The sequence below is a fragment of the Salvia miltiorrhiza genome, chromosome 2 (assembly GCF_028751815.1).
Source record: "Salvia miltiorrhiza cultivar Shanhuang (shh) chromosome 2, IMPLAD_Smil_shh, whole genome shotgun sequence".
Classification (NCBI taxonomy): domain Eukaryota; kingdom Viridiplantae; phylum Streptophyta; class Magnoliopsida; order Lamiales; family Lamiaceae; genus Salvia; species Salvia miltiorrhiza.
The window spans coordinates 37,210,559-37,223,757 of NC_080388.1; the positions used below are offsets into that span (position 1 = coordinate 37,210,559).

The 13,199-nt window shown below is 39.9% G+C and overlaps 1 protein-coding gene and 1 non-coding gene across 2 annotated transcripts; one reads left to right on the forward strand and one right to left on the reverse strand.

Annotated features, from left to right (window-relative positions):
* The first annotated feature begins 4,009 nt into the window (after positions 1-4,009).
* Positions 4,010-5,483, forward strand: LOC131008402 (uncharacterized). The gene is made up of 4 exons (XM_057935284.1): positions 4,010-4,465; positions 4,626-4,748; positions 4,899-5,092; positions 5,216-5,483. Exons 1-4 carry the CDS (start codon positions 4,010-4,012, stop codon positions 5,481-5,483), a joined length of 1,041 nt encoding a protein of 346 aa, XP_057791267.1.
* A 4,484-nt stretch (positions 5,484-9,967) lies between these two features.
* On the reverse strand, positions 9,968-10,074 carry LOC131013812 (small nucleolar RNA R71). The gene has a single exon (XR_009097891.1). It is a non-coding gene; the product is annotated as a small nucleolar RNA R71 (small nucleolar RNA).
* Positions 10,075-13,199: the final 3,125 nt, after the last annotated feature.

Genomic DNA, 13,199 nt, shown 5'->3' on the forward strand with positions numbered 1-13,199 from the left:
ATATACTGATCAAACCTCAGATACCATTGCCTTGAGGATTGTTTCAATCCATAAAGAGATTTTCTCAATAAGCATACTTTCTCACTGTTGTTTGCTGTCATGTATCCTTCGGGTTGTACCATGTAGATCTTTTCCTCTAGATCTCCATGTAAAAATGCTGTCTTAACATCAAGTTGATGAAGATGCATTCTCTCTTGAACTGCAATAGCCAATAGAACTCTTATGGAAGTGTGCTTGACAACTGGAGAGAACACCTCGTTGAAATCAATGCCTTCTTTCTGTGTGAATCCCTTTGCAACAAGCCTGGCTTTAAATCTAACAGAGCCATCTACTTCAATCTTCTTCTTGAAGATCCATTTACAGCCTATACATTTTTGTTTTGCTGGTTTTTCAACCAATTCCCATGTTGCATTCTTCACCAGTGACTGGATCTCTTCATCCATGGCTTTAATCCATTGTTCTCTCTCTGCTCCATTCATTGCTTCCTTATAGTTTCTTGGCTCACTGTATTCAACATCTTCTGCTACATTGAAAGCAAAAGATGCCAGGTCTGCTTCACCAAATCTTGTAGGAGGTTTGATAAGTCTCCTGCTCCTATCTCTAGCTAGCAGATAATCATTTAAATTTTCTGCTTCTTCTTCACCTGTGTCAGCCTCAGTTTCTGACTCATCTCCATCTGCTCTTTCTTGATGTGAATCAGCAGCTGAATTTTGGTGAAGCTCCACCTCCACTGATGTATCCATGTCTTTACTAGTACTCTGATCTGTTAATTTCAGAAAAGGCATTTTATCTTCTCTGAAGATTACATCTCTGCTTATTATAGCCCTTTGTTTCCCAGGCTCAATACACCAAAGTTTGTAGCCTTTAACTCCCTTAGGATATCCTATAAACACACATTTCTGGGCTCTTGGATCCAACTTGTCTTGTCTTATGTGGGCATAAGCAAGACATCCGAAGGTTCTCAAATGATTGTATTCAGGAGCTCTGCCAGACCACATCTCTTCTGGTGTCTTAAATCCAATGACTGAAGATGGACTTCTGTTGATAAGATAGCATGCAGTAACAGCTGCATCTCCCCAAAACGTTTTAGGAACCCCACTGGATGCAAACATGGACCTTATTCTCTCAAGAATTGTCCTGTTCATCCTCTCTATCATGCCATTCTGTTGTGGATTTGCTGGTACAGTCTTGTGCCTCTTAATTCCTTTGCTAGAGCAAAATCTTTGAAACTCCTCAGATAAAAATTCCAGACCATTGTCTGTTCTGAGATACTTGAGCTTTATCCCAGTTTCAGTCTGTACTTCAACATACCAATCTCTGAACTTCTGGAATGTATCTGATTTATGCTTTAAAACATAGAGCCAGAGCTTTCTTGAGTAATGGTCGATCAAGGATAGATACCATCTGCCTCCACCAATGGTCTCAGTCTTTGAGGGTCCCCATAGGTCAGCATGGACGTATTCCAATGGGCTGTTGACCTGCATTTCACTCTTTGGGAATGGCAGCTTCTTGCTCTTCCCTAGAATGCACTCATCACAAGCATGAACTCCAAACTTCTGGTGATGATGAATTAGTCCCTGTTTGAGTAGCTCATTCAATCCTTTTTCGCCCAAATGTCCCATTCTGCCATGCCACAACATACTCTTGTCCTCAATGTTTATCTCAGATTCACCAACCACAGTAGCAGCTTCTAGATAGTAAAGGCTCTTGTGCCTATTACCTCTCATAACACATTTAGTTCCTTTCATAACTTGTAACACACCATTGTCAGAGAAATAAGAAAACCCCTTTGACTCGAGCAACCCCAAAGACACAAGGTTCCTTTTCAAATCTGGGATGTATCTAACATCCTGCAGAACTCTGATGAGACCATCATGCATCCGCAGCTTGATGCTCCCTATTCCTTTAACTGGGCAGACATGATTGTTTCCAAGAATGACTGAACCTCCTGCTCTCAACTGCAAGTTAGTGAACCAATCTTGATGTGGGCACATATGAAAAGAGCATGCAGAATCCAGTACCCACTGATTTCCTATGGGATGATTTGTGACATTCAGCATTTCTGCTTCCTCAATTTGATCAGCTGTATCAGTTTGCTCCTTATTCTGCCCTTGCTTGCCTTGTTTTCTTTTCCAGGCATAACAATCTTTCCTCAAATGTCCTGGCTTCTTACAGTGATAGCATTTCTTGTCATCACTGTCCTCCTTGTCCTTCTGCTTCGGCTGACTTCCCTTCTTGGGTGGATTCTTTCCCTTCTTAGGCTTTTCAGACTTGTGCTTGTTTACATGTAGGCTCTCAGATTGAGAATCTTGCCTACCCTCCACACTCTTCTGCAATTCTTTGGCCTTTAAAGCACTCATCACTTCATTAAAAGTGATGGTATTTTCTTTACCAAAAAGCATGGCATCTTTGAGATGTTCATAACTTTTTGGCAAAGCATTAAGCAACAAAATTGCCTTATCTTCATCCTCTACTTTAGCATCCACACTTTCCAGATCATCCAAAGATTTATTAAACTCATCTAATTGATCTGATAGGCTTTTCTCTTCAGTGAACTTATACGAGTATAAGAGTTGTTTCATGTATAGCCGATTCGCAACAGATTTCGTCATGTACAATGAGTGGAGCTTATTCCATACCTTCAGTGCAGAATCTTCCTTAGCTACCTCACGCAACACCTTGTCACTGAGGCACAGGATTATGGTGCTGTGAGCTTTCTGATCAATTTCATCAAGATTGATCTTAACTCCGCTCTCTTCCTTCGGCTTTTCTTTCATCTTTCCCTCATCAAGAGCAATTGCGAGTCCTTGCTGTATCAGAATGGCCCGCATCTTTATTTTCCATAGTGTGAAATCGTTCTTTCCATTGAATTTCTCTGCATCGAATTTGGCTGTCGACATCTCCTCCAAAACTCTGCTTCACGACTAAGATGAGCAGTTCTCCGGCGGTCAGTAATCAAGAACAGCCAGCGTGGATCCGATCCCAATGTGTCGGTTCCCACAGACGGCGCCAAATGTTAGATTCAAGAGATGAATCCACAAGATCGGATCAAGGCGATGAAACAGTAGAGTATCGAGCAAGAAAACAAACTAAAAACAAGAACAGAAATGACACTAGGGCTTACGTGGTTCGGATATGAATATCCTACGTCCACGGCAGAAGAGATGAAGATTTTATTGATCAAGAACAATCACTCACAATTCACAGACTCAAGATTGAGTGTTACAGCCACACCATGCTGTCAACAACCACTCTCTAGCTCTCTGTAACTAACAAGACTCACAGCTCAACAAAGAAGAAGAATTAATACGTGATAATGAGCTGACTCTCAACATATATACTTCACACACATACACACACCGAGGGTGATAACTAACACTACAACTAACTCCTCAAAGTGTTAGCTATTTGCAGTCAGATCCCTCTTGTATGAAGAAATTATATAAGTTGAAGCCACATACTTCACAAGTCCTTTATGTTACATATCATTATGAAATTACCCCAGGATATCTTTTTTTTTTCTTTCTTGAAAGGTATAATTAATACTACCTCTGTCCCAATATTCAAGGCTTCTTTCTTTTGAACACGAGTATTTAGGAGAGTTAAAGTGGATGTAAAAGTAGATGACCCTACATGTTTAGTGTATTATTTAATATTATTTATACATTAACTAACTTGTTTAATCAAATGCCTTTAAAAATTAAATTAAAAATTGGAGCAATTTTTAATCTTATTTATTCTTTAATTAACTTAATTAATTAAATGACTTTAATCTCAATTAATGCAAAAAGGCGGCAATAGGCAGATTAAGCAAAATGGCGCCAGAAATGAAAAGAAAAAAAAATTCCATTCCATCATTCATAAAAAAAAATTGGCGGCAGTTTGCTTACAATCAAATCTGAAAATTCAAAATGCCCACACATGGCAGAATGCAATAAATAGAGAGTCATGGTTTCATTTATTGCACCACATTCATTCTTGCACTAAATGACCAAAAAAAAAAAAGAGAATGAGAAGAAAGGACTTGGCAACGGAGGAGAGGTCTTCAATCCTTCAATTCCTGCTTTTAGAGTGCAAGAATGGGAAGTCACCAAGCGGCAAGATGAAAGCTATGGAGGAGAAGTTCCATGTCTGCCGGCGGACCATTTCTCACATTTGGTTTGAAGCAAAACAGCAACAAGATCAAGGTCAGTGTATAAGTTCAACAGGTAAGAAGATATGTAGGCCAAGGAGAAAAAGAGTGCACATAGACCTAGAACTAATTGCAAGTTTAGAGATAAAGCGATCAACAATTAGAAGACTAGCAAATGGCATAAACTGCAGCAAGAGTACTGTAGGGCGATGGATAGATCAACGGTTGATCAAATCACGTACTAATGCTATAAAACCTGACCTTGCAGCCCCAAATAAGCTGTTAAGGATGAGGTTTTGCTTAGAGGCAATGGAGTATGATAGGCTGCAACATGTATTGAGGTTCAAGACCATGCAAAACACTATTCATATCGATGAGAAATGGTTCTACATAAACAAAAGTTTTACTTAACTCCAGCAGAGGCTGAACCACATAGAACTTGCAAAAGCAAGAAGTTCATCCAAAAGGTGATGTTTTCGTGCGCAATGTGCAGGCCATTGTTGCTCAAGATGGTAGTGTGCTATTTGATGGGAAGATAGGCATCTTCCCATTTACAGAGATGGTGGCAGCCAAGAGATCAAGTAAAAACAGAGTGGCGGGAACTCTAGAGCAGAAGGCAATAGAAAGCATCGCAAAAAAGAAGTGATTAGAGATGGCTTCATCAAGTATGTAATGTGTTAGATAGTGGCAGCCACTGTTTTAGTTCACTCTAGTTCAGTTTATTGATTGAAAGAGGTTTTGATGCATGTATGAATGATTGTGGCAGCTTATACCTGCCATCAAAGCCAAGTGGCCCTCATTTTACAGCAAGGATATCTACATACAACAAGATAATGCAAGACCACACATAAAAAATGAGGACATAGATTTTAGAGAGGTTGCATCAAGTGATGGTTTCAATATCAACATTGTTCATCAACCTCCAAACTCGCCCAACACCAATATCAATGACCTTGGATGGTTTAGGGCAATTTAAAGCCTACAAATCGAGAGTGCATGCTTCAATGTGGATGATTTAGTAAAAACAGTGGTATCTTCATATGAAGACCTATCCCCTATGACCTTAAATTGTATTTTTTTAAGCTTACAAGGTTGCATGCTAGAGATTTTGAAGGTGAAGGGGCAGAATTACTACAAACTACCCCATATGAAGAAAGGCTCATTGATTAGACAAGAGATGATGCCACTATGTTTGGAAGTTCCACAACAGCTTGTGAGTGGAAGCATAGCATATTTGAAAGAAAAAGGTGAAGTGGAAGGCATTGAAGACCTAATGCAGAGGTTGGGTGTTCATGAAGCAATAATAGATGGCATTGAATCACAGTTCAATGCCCTAATGTTGCTTGACTAATGACAAGGATGGAAGGTTATACTTTTTGATGATTTTGTAAATGTGCACATCAGGCTGCTCTTTTTTTTTTTTTTTTTTTTTTTTGGAGAATATGTAAACAAAATATGTACACAAGTACTCTACTAAGGATCAAGGATTTCATTTTGTCCTCTTGTGTAGCTACCAACACTACAATTCAAGTAGTGGGCAACTAAACAAGTTGCACAACAGCCACCACCAACCAAAAACAGAGCAACAACAGCCATACACCAACACAGTGCATACAACAGCCACCACCAACCAAAAATAGAGCAACAACAGCCATACACCAACACAGAGCAACTACAGCCAATTCCTCCGTAAATACAGTGCATACAACAACCACCACCAACAATACAGAGCAACAACAACCATACACCAACATCTCATAGAATTTAATAAATCATAGATGGCCAAATAATAGATGTATGTGCATTATTTCATCATTTCAGCATAAACTTGACCAACACAGCCCTAGTACTCTTGCATGCAATCAATTAACACAAAGATACCGGTCACATAACAAAGGCAAAATGGAAGATCTCACCTGAAACATCATTGGGCAAAAAATGGCTAGCAGTTTAAGGTGGGCTTCCGATGCAGTGTGCCACCATTCGTTTGATTCCTCAAATTTCGACTCCAAAACCTCCGATTCGTCCGATTTTGCCCCAAATCTAGGGTTTTGCTCGCTCAGAAATTCATTTCCCCAAGATTCATAGCAGAGAAGGTCAATATCTCTCTTAATTTCAAAGGAATTAGCGAACACAGAGACGAATGGGGAGAAACATACTTTTTCATCCTTGCGGGGCAAGGGCGTCCGATAATCGGAGGTCGGAACGGAGGAGTCGAACTCCGATCTACCACATACTCTCGGAGCTCCTCGCTCTCTGACGCGCCACCACCACACTCCTCGGCAACGCCGGCAATGTCTCCGACAGGGAGAAGGGGAAATACACCGGCGACGGATCACCCCACAACGAGCTATAACCTTCGGTGTCGGGAATAACTTCGTCGCTCAGGTACTCCTTACAACCGAAGGAAGACTACATCACGGCGAACTTAAGATCGGAGAAGAATGACGGATGGAAGAATCAGAGTTAGGGCTTTCACCCCTGAGGAGGGCGGTGCAATTTGAGAGTGAAGAGATGAGAGAGAGAGAGAGTGGCTGAATCGGTGGGTAGGTTTAGGGTTTCTAATATTTAAATATAAAAGTTAATTAAAAGGTTAATAGACGCTAAATCCATGGGAAATTTTTATTTTCTGATTTATATCATGACTCTAAAATTTGACTTTCAAATACATCAATTTTTAATTTGTTCTTAATTTTCCACAATTCACAATTTTCCCCAAATTAAATCTGAGGTGGCAGCCGGAATTGCCAACAACGTCATTGGAATTTCGATGTGGGAATTAAAATTGCCAAATCACACACAGACACACTTTTCTCTCTCTCTCTCTCTCTCTATCTCTCTCTCTCTCTCACATGCACACACATACGCAGTAGAGATACCTTCTAGCTTCCTCCACCTACCCTCCCCCATCGGCCCTCCCCCACACTTCTTCTTTCACCGCCTTCCCCGACCACCATCACAGATCCACCATCTTTCCTCCACCGCCCTCCCCCGAGTCTTCTCCAGCTCCCTCCGCTGCCCTCGCCCACCACCACACCTCTTCCTCCACCGCTTTTCCCCACCACCATCACAGATCTGCCGCCTTCCTCCACGGCCTCTGTCGCCTACCCCCAGCAATCCATTCTCCCCCTCCGCCGTCATCCCCCTCCAGACTCTGAGCCTCCGCTGCACCAACTGACGCTCCAAAAATTGGGGTTCGATTCTCAATTTCTGGACCTCCCTTTGAATTTTCTCTTTGATTTTTAACATTACTTTTCTTTTGGCTATTTCTCGATTTCTCGACCTCTTTCTGAATTGGGGTTCGATTTCTTTTGTTGTGGTGGTGGTGGCTGTTGGGAAGATGGGGGGATAATGTTTGGCAGTGGCTACTGGGAAGATTGGGGGATGATCTACGGTGAAAAGAGAGAGGGGGACGCTGGGAGGTTTGGGAAGGGGATGCCTGGTGGCGGTGAAAGGCATGGTTGGCGGTGGCGGGGAAGCGGCAGCGGAGGTTGGGGAAGAACATGTCTGGGGGCGGCGTCGATGGCGGGGGGTGAGGGAAGAAGGTTGGTGGTAGTGACGTGTGAGATTATGGTTGTTAATTTGTTTTTAACTTTTAATTATTCTAAATTAAATATAATTTGTTTTTAATTTTTAGCAGAAACGACGTCGTTTCGTCTAAGAAATTGACATGTCGGTTTTGATTTTGCCACATATGAGTCACGTCAGCTTTAATTTGGCCAGAGGTTCTCGTCGTGGGAAAAAAGCGATTAAATTAAAAATTAATGTATTTTAAAGTCAAATTTTAGGGTCATGAAATAAATCAGAAAATAGAAATATCCCATGGATTTAGCAGCTATTAATCCTTATTAAATGTGTTAATTGGATCTTAATTATAGCTAAAAAAGAAATGGGACTAGTTACATGGGACGGCTCAAAAAAGAATAGGGGACTTGAATATTGTGACGGAGGGGGTATAAATAGAGAATAAGAGGTGTATAAAGAGTACTCAAACCCTTACATCATGAAGCACACAAAACAATCAACCAACATCAAAAGAAAAACTTAAGACATCTTCGAAGGAAGACAACTAAAAGGATCGAAAAACCACTCGTGGGACGAATAGCAAAACAAACTAGGATAAAAAGCCTTGAGCGATCTCCACGTGCTAATGATAATACCATTCACCGTTCTAGCAATGCCTCAGGAGACCTTTTGTTTTGTCATATTGTCATTCTAGTGTCCATGGGCCGAAAACTGTCAGTTTCGAGGTTGAATCGACGGTTCACGACCTGCGAGGAATTCTGAAAGGATTGGTTCCGGGTCGAGCCAAAAATCGGTGGTTTAAGGTCCAAATGGGTGGTTTTCAAATTTCTTTTATAATTTTTTTTTAATATTTTTTATGTATTGTATATATTTTTTCTTATGAAATTATGAAATACATTACATGTAATGAAATTATTTATTATTGAATAAAGTCAAAACGAAGTATTACAATAAATTATAATGTAACTATAAACGAAATAAAATTATAATACATTTACCACAAAAGTATAAGAAAATACGTCTTTTTATTTAAATCAAAGTTTTTTTTTAATTACAACTTACATGTACAAATAAATACAATCTTCAAAAATTGAAATTACAATTATTGAATAAATAAACTAAATTTCAAGTATGATATGATTTTAACCTTGAGACCTGGCGGAGATAGGTGGATCATAGGGAGCTATTCTTGTGAGTTCTTGGGAGTTAGTAGATTTTCTTGAGGCCTAGCGGAGGTAGAGAATTTACTAATCTACTGCCATATGCTGCTCTAACGAGAGTGTTTGATTATATATATTTGTGATCTCTCATCATAACTCGATTAAACTGGTAATTAGGATTAATAGGTTGATTATGTGAATTTGATTAATGAATTTACATCCCTAGGATCAGTCGTTTTATTATTTAAATTTCTCTTTGATTTTTATTCGTTTTGTCTTGAGCTTAGTTTTCATTTATTCATCTTATTTATGTTTGTCCGAATATTGTTAGAGTTTTATTAGGATTACTTAGAGTGATTTTGATTATCAGTCTCTATGGATACGATACTCGACTTTCTGTTTATTGCTACAATTACACTGTTATAATTGCAGTTTTTGTTGCTAATAAATTAGTGATTAACTTTTTGGCGCCATTGTCAGGGATTGTGTAGATTTTACTCTGATATGTCTGATAGAACTTAGGCGGTACTTTAGTCGTTTAATGCTTTATTTTATTTTTATTTTTAGTTTCTTGTTTCTGATTTTCATCTGTTGTCTTAGGTGTGCATGATCACAAAATCCAAAGGAAATGATGGCTTGTTCATTTGAATTTGGAGATTGAAAACAACACAAGAGAGACAACCGTGAGAAGAGGAAGCAAGCCATGTCAGCAGATTTTGATCCTACAGCACTGATGCGTATAGTGGCAGACCTTCAAAAATAGCTTGAGAAAGATAGAGGGGCCAAAAGACATAACCGACCTCCCCTACCATCTCCACCACTCAATCAAATGCACCAACCTCGAGTTGATCAATTCCATGGAGGTGGATAGGGGCCAGCTGTTCAGGCTAATACTTTTGAGTTGAAGCCGAGGTTGATCAATATGGTGCAGGTTGAGCAGTTTAGCGGAGCTGCAACTGAAAATCCACATGCGCATCTGACTCAGTTTTTGGAGTGCATCCCGATGCCATCAAAATGAGGATGTTTGGGTTTTCTCTCAGATATCGAGCAAAGGACTGGTTCAAGAATCTAGATCGATCAGCTATCTCAGATTGGAAAGATTTGTGCAGGGCTTTTCTTTGCCAAATATTTTCCACCTTCTAAAGCTCAGAAGATCATAGCAAAAATTTCACACTTTGCTCAGATGGGGGATGAGACTATTCACGATGCCTAGGAGAGATTCCTGGAATTGCTCAGAAATTGTCCCCAATATGGTTTCACGGAGGAGCAGCATCATCCACTTCTACAATGGTCTAACTGGTCTAACTAAGAGCATGGTAGATGCTACTTCTGGTGGGTGTCTTCTCCATAAGGACACCAAAAAATCTTACCGAGTGATAAATGAGATGGCCTCCAATAACTATCAATGGTCGAATGATAGGAGCTCCACAAAAAGGATAGTGGTTGTTCAAGAGGAGAGATATGGTGATTTGAAGAAAAATTCACACTCCTCCAAAAGTAGTATGAAATGGAGATAAAAGCACTGATTGCTCAGATTTCTCATCAGCTATATCAGCCTGAGCCACCGAGAGTTGAGGGGGTCAATTCTGTGCATCAGAGCCAATATCAGTACAGGCCAAGCTATCTGGGACAACATGGGGAAAATCAGAATTTCCAGCCTAGCATTAGGAGCCATTCAAATTTTTCCTACGCCAATGAGCCTAAGAAGGCGACACTTGAAGAGATGATGCAGTAGGTATTGGTGAAGGTGTCCTATATGGAGACGATTGTGGGTATCAAGATGGCTAGTCTTGAGAATGGTATGAGTACCATGGGAACCATTGTTTCTGCCCTATCTAAACAGGTGAAGATATTGGAGACTCAAGTTGGTCAAATGGCTAAGCAAGCAGTTGCTCAACACAAACCTGAACATGCCGAAGTCAAGCAGAATAGCCAATGCAATGCGATTTTTGATGGCACTCTGACCCCAGAAGATGAGGAAGCGATCGAATTTTTTCTGGCGAGCTGTAAGGAGATGGGAAATGAGCAACTGCACCTCCACTCTCTCTGCGTCGAGGACTAGAAGATGCTGCGAGACGTGAGCGAGTGAAAACAAACTGCCGGGATAAGCAAGCCATCGGCCACGGCGGCGACGATGAGGGACCATGTGATTTCGACCAGCATACAACATAGACTCCGTAGGTTGTGTTGAAGGCAGTACACTCTTAATAGCGGGTCCTAGCTAGAGCACGAGGACCCGGACGTTGCTGAGTATGTCAAAATTCTGGGCGGTAGCGACTGCGACCTGGTTCATGTAAAATGAGTTGAATTTGATGGAGTAGCCTGAGACGTGCATCACGAAAATATCGCGTGTTTGTGTCATTGTCTATTATTAGTTTAGTCGTATTTTAATGCAAAAGTTGTGTGGAGTAGTGATGATTTTGTGTTAAATTGAGCTTAGTGGTTAATTGTGATGCTTTAGGTATTAAATGTGGAATGTTGATGTTAAAGCCTTTGAAGATCGTGAAATAAGCTCACAACGATGTAAAAGAGGGTGTGCAAGTCTTTCTAGCCGTGGCGTACTATGAACCGGGGTGACTAGCTGAAGAAAATTGGGCAAAAAATGTAGCGTGCCCCGGCTCACAGTCAACCATGCTGGCTGTTAGAAGAAATATAGGCAGAATATGAAGTGAGCCGGGGCGCACTAGTCAACCGGGCTGACCCTGACAGTTTTCTGACGGGATTTTTCATATGAAAGGCGGTTTTTAGATATTCAAACACATCTTATTCACTTAGAACTTCCATATTTTCTCTCTTTTGAAGCAAGAACAATAGGAAAATATTATATTATCATTTAATTTCACTTTATTTACGCATTGGAATGGATTTGCACTTTCAATTTCGCAATTACTTTTTTTTATCTTTCTTCTTTGCTTTAATTTCATGGTTTACTTTTTCTCCTACTTTGATTTCTCCAGCATTATGAACTAAATTCCCCTTCTAGGGTTTGGGATATTCAAATTGATGAGTTTTAATTGTTTGTGATTGATTTGTGCTAGTTGATTAAATTGTTCTTGTTGTGATGATCAATTGGCCATTGATTTATCTTTGTAAACAATGAATGAGATCGAGAGATGAATTTATTGTTGAATCATGGTTTAATCAATGTTCGATTTTATCGGAAACGTGTAATCTAATTGATTTGTTAGTTCTAATTAATTATTTTGCATAGTCTCAAGCTTTAATACGAAAGTTATTGCTTGAGCTCCTACGTGATTGCATTGTTTGAATTGATAGAGTGTGCTTATCTTTTGCTAACGTGTTAAACTCTCAAGGCCAATATCCCTTAACCCTAGACTCGTTTTTCCCTTGCAATATTTAAAGTCATTTTTATCTTTTGCGTTGAATTTACTTTTAATTTTCTAGAAGAAATATTGAACTACCTGGTTAGGCTGTTTAGGATGTATTTATTTATTTTCCGTGTGTGAGATATTGATTACTAGCCCTGTTAAGCCTTCTACGTGGATACGACTTGGGCAACTTACTACTCTACGATTGACCTCGTTCTCTTGCAAGCAATCTAGCGGTACACTTTAGGTTGAACATCGCACCCACAATCGGCCACCCGTAAACCATCACCACCGACGCGTCGTAGCTCAGCCCTTGATTGTACATCATGGCTATGTCCGTGATGACCAAGATTATTGAGAATCTCACCGAGAAGTTGGAGATTGTGTCGTTAATTCAAAATTTCACAATGATTTTTTTAGGGGAAATGGATTGAAAATGATTTGGAAGAGGAGAATCGGGGTAGAATACATACGAGAGGTAGCGGCAGAACTTGCCGGAGTCCCAACCGCGTTGAGCTTCTTCAAATCATGTCAACTCGGGAGGGGTGCAATTAAGCCCCTCCGTTAACGGCGTCAGGTCGCCATTAGATGGAGGGATATGATTGCACCAAAATTGGAACATCGGGGTCTGATTGGTTGAATCTTGAATATAGGGTGTCATACACCATAGGGGTGTCAGTATGTCAATCGGGTCAGCCCATCGAATTTCGGGTTAGCCTTATCGGGTTTCGGGTTAATTGGGTGCGGGCTAATTTGAGGATTTTGTCAGGTTATAAATTTTCAACCCTAACCCTAAACGTTCGGGTTTCGGGCTAATAAGGTTACAGGTGTAAAAATAAAATAATCCTTTGTATTTTGTTATTTTAATGATCTAATGTATAAAATATACATAGAAATCAAAGATATAAATTATATAGCAAGCATGAAAAGAAAAATATAAGATATAAAAGAACAAAAATCAATATTAACATATAAAATAAGTTGGTAACAATAAAATGTTCAACTTTATTAAAGAAAAAACAATAAAATATCCAACAATAATTTGAACTCATA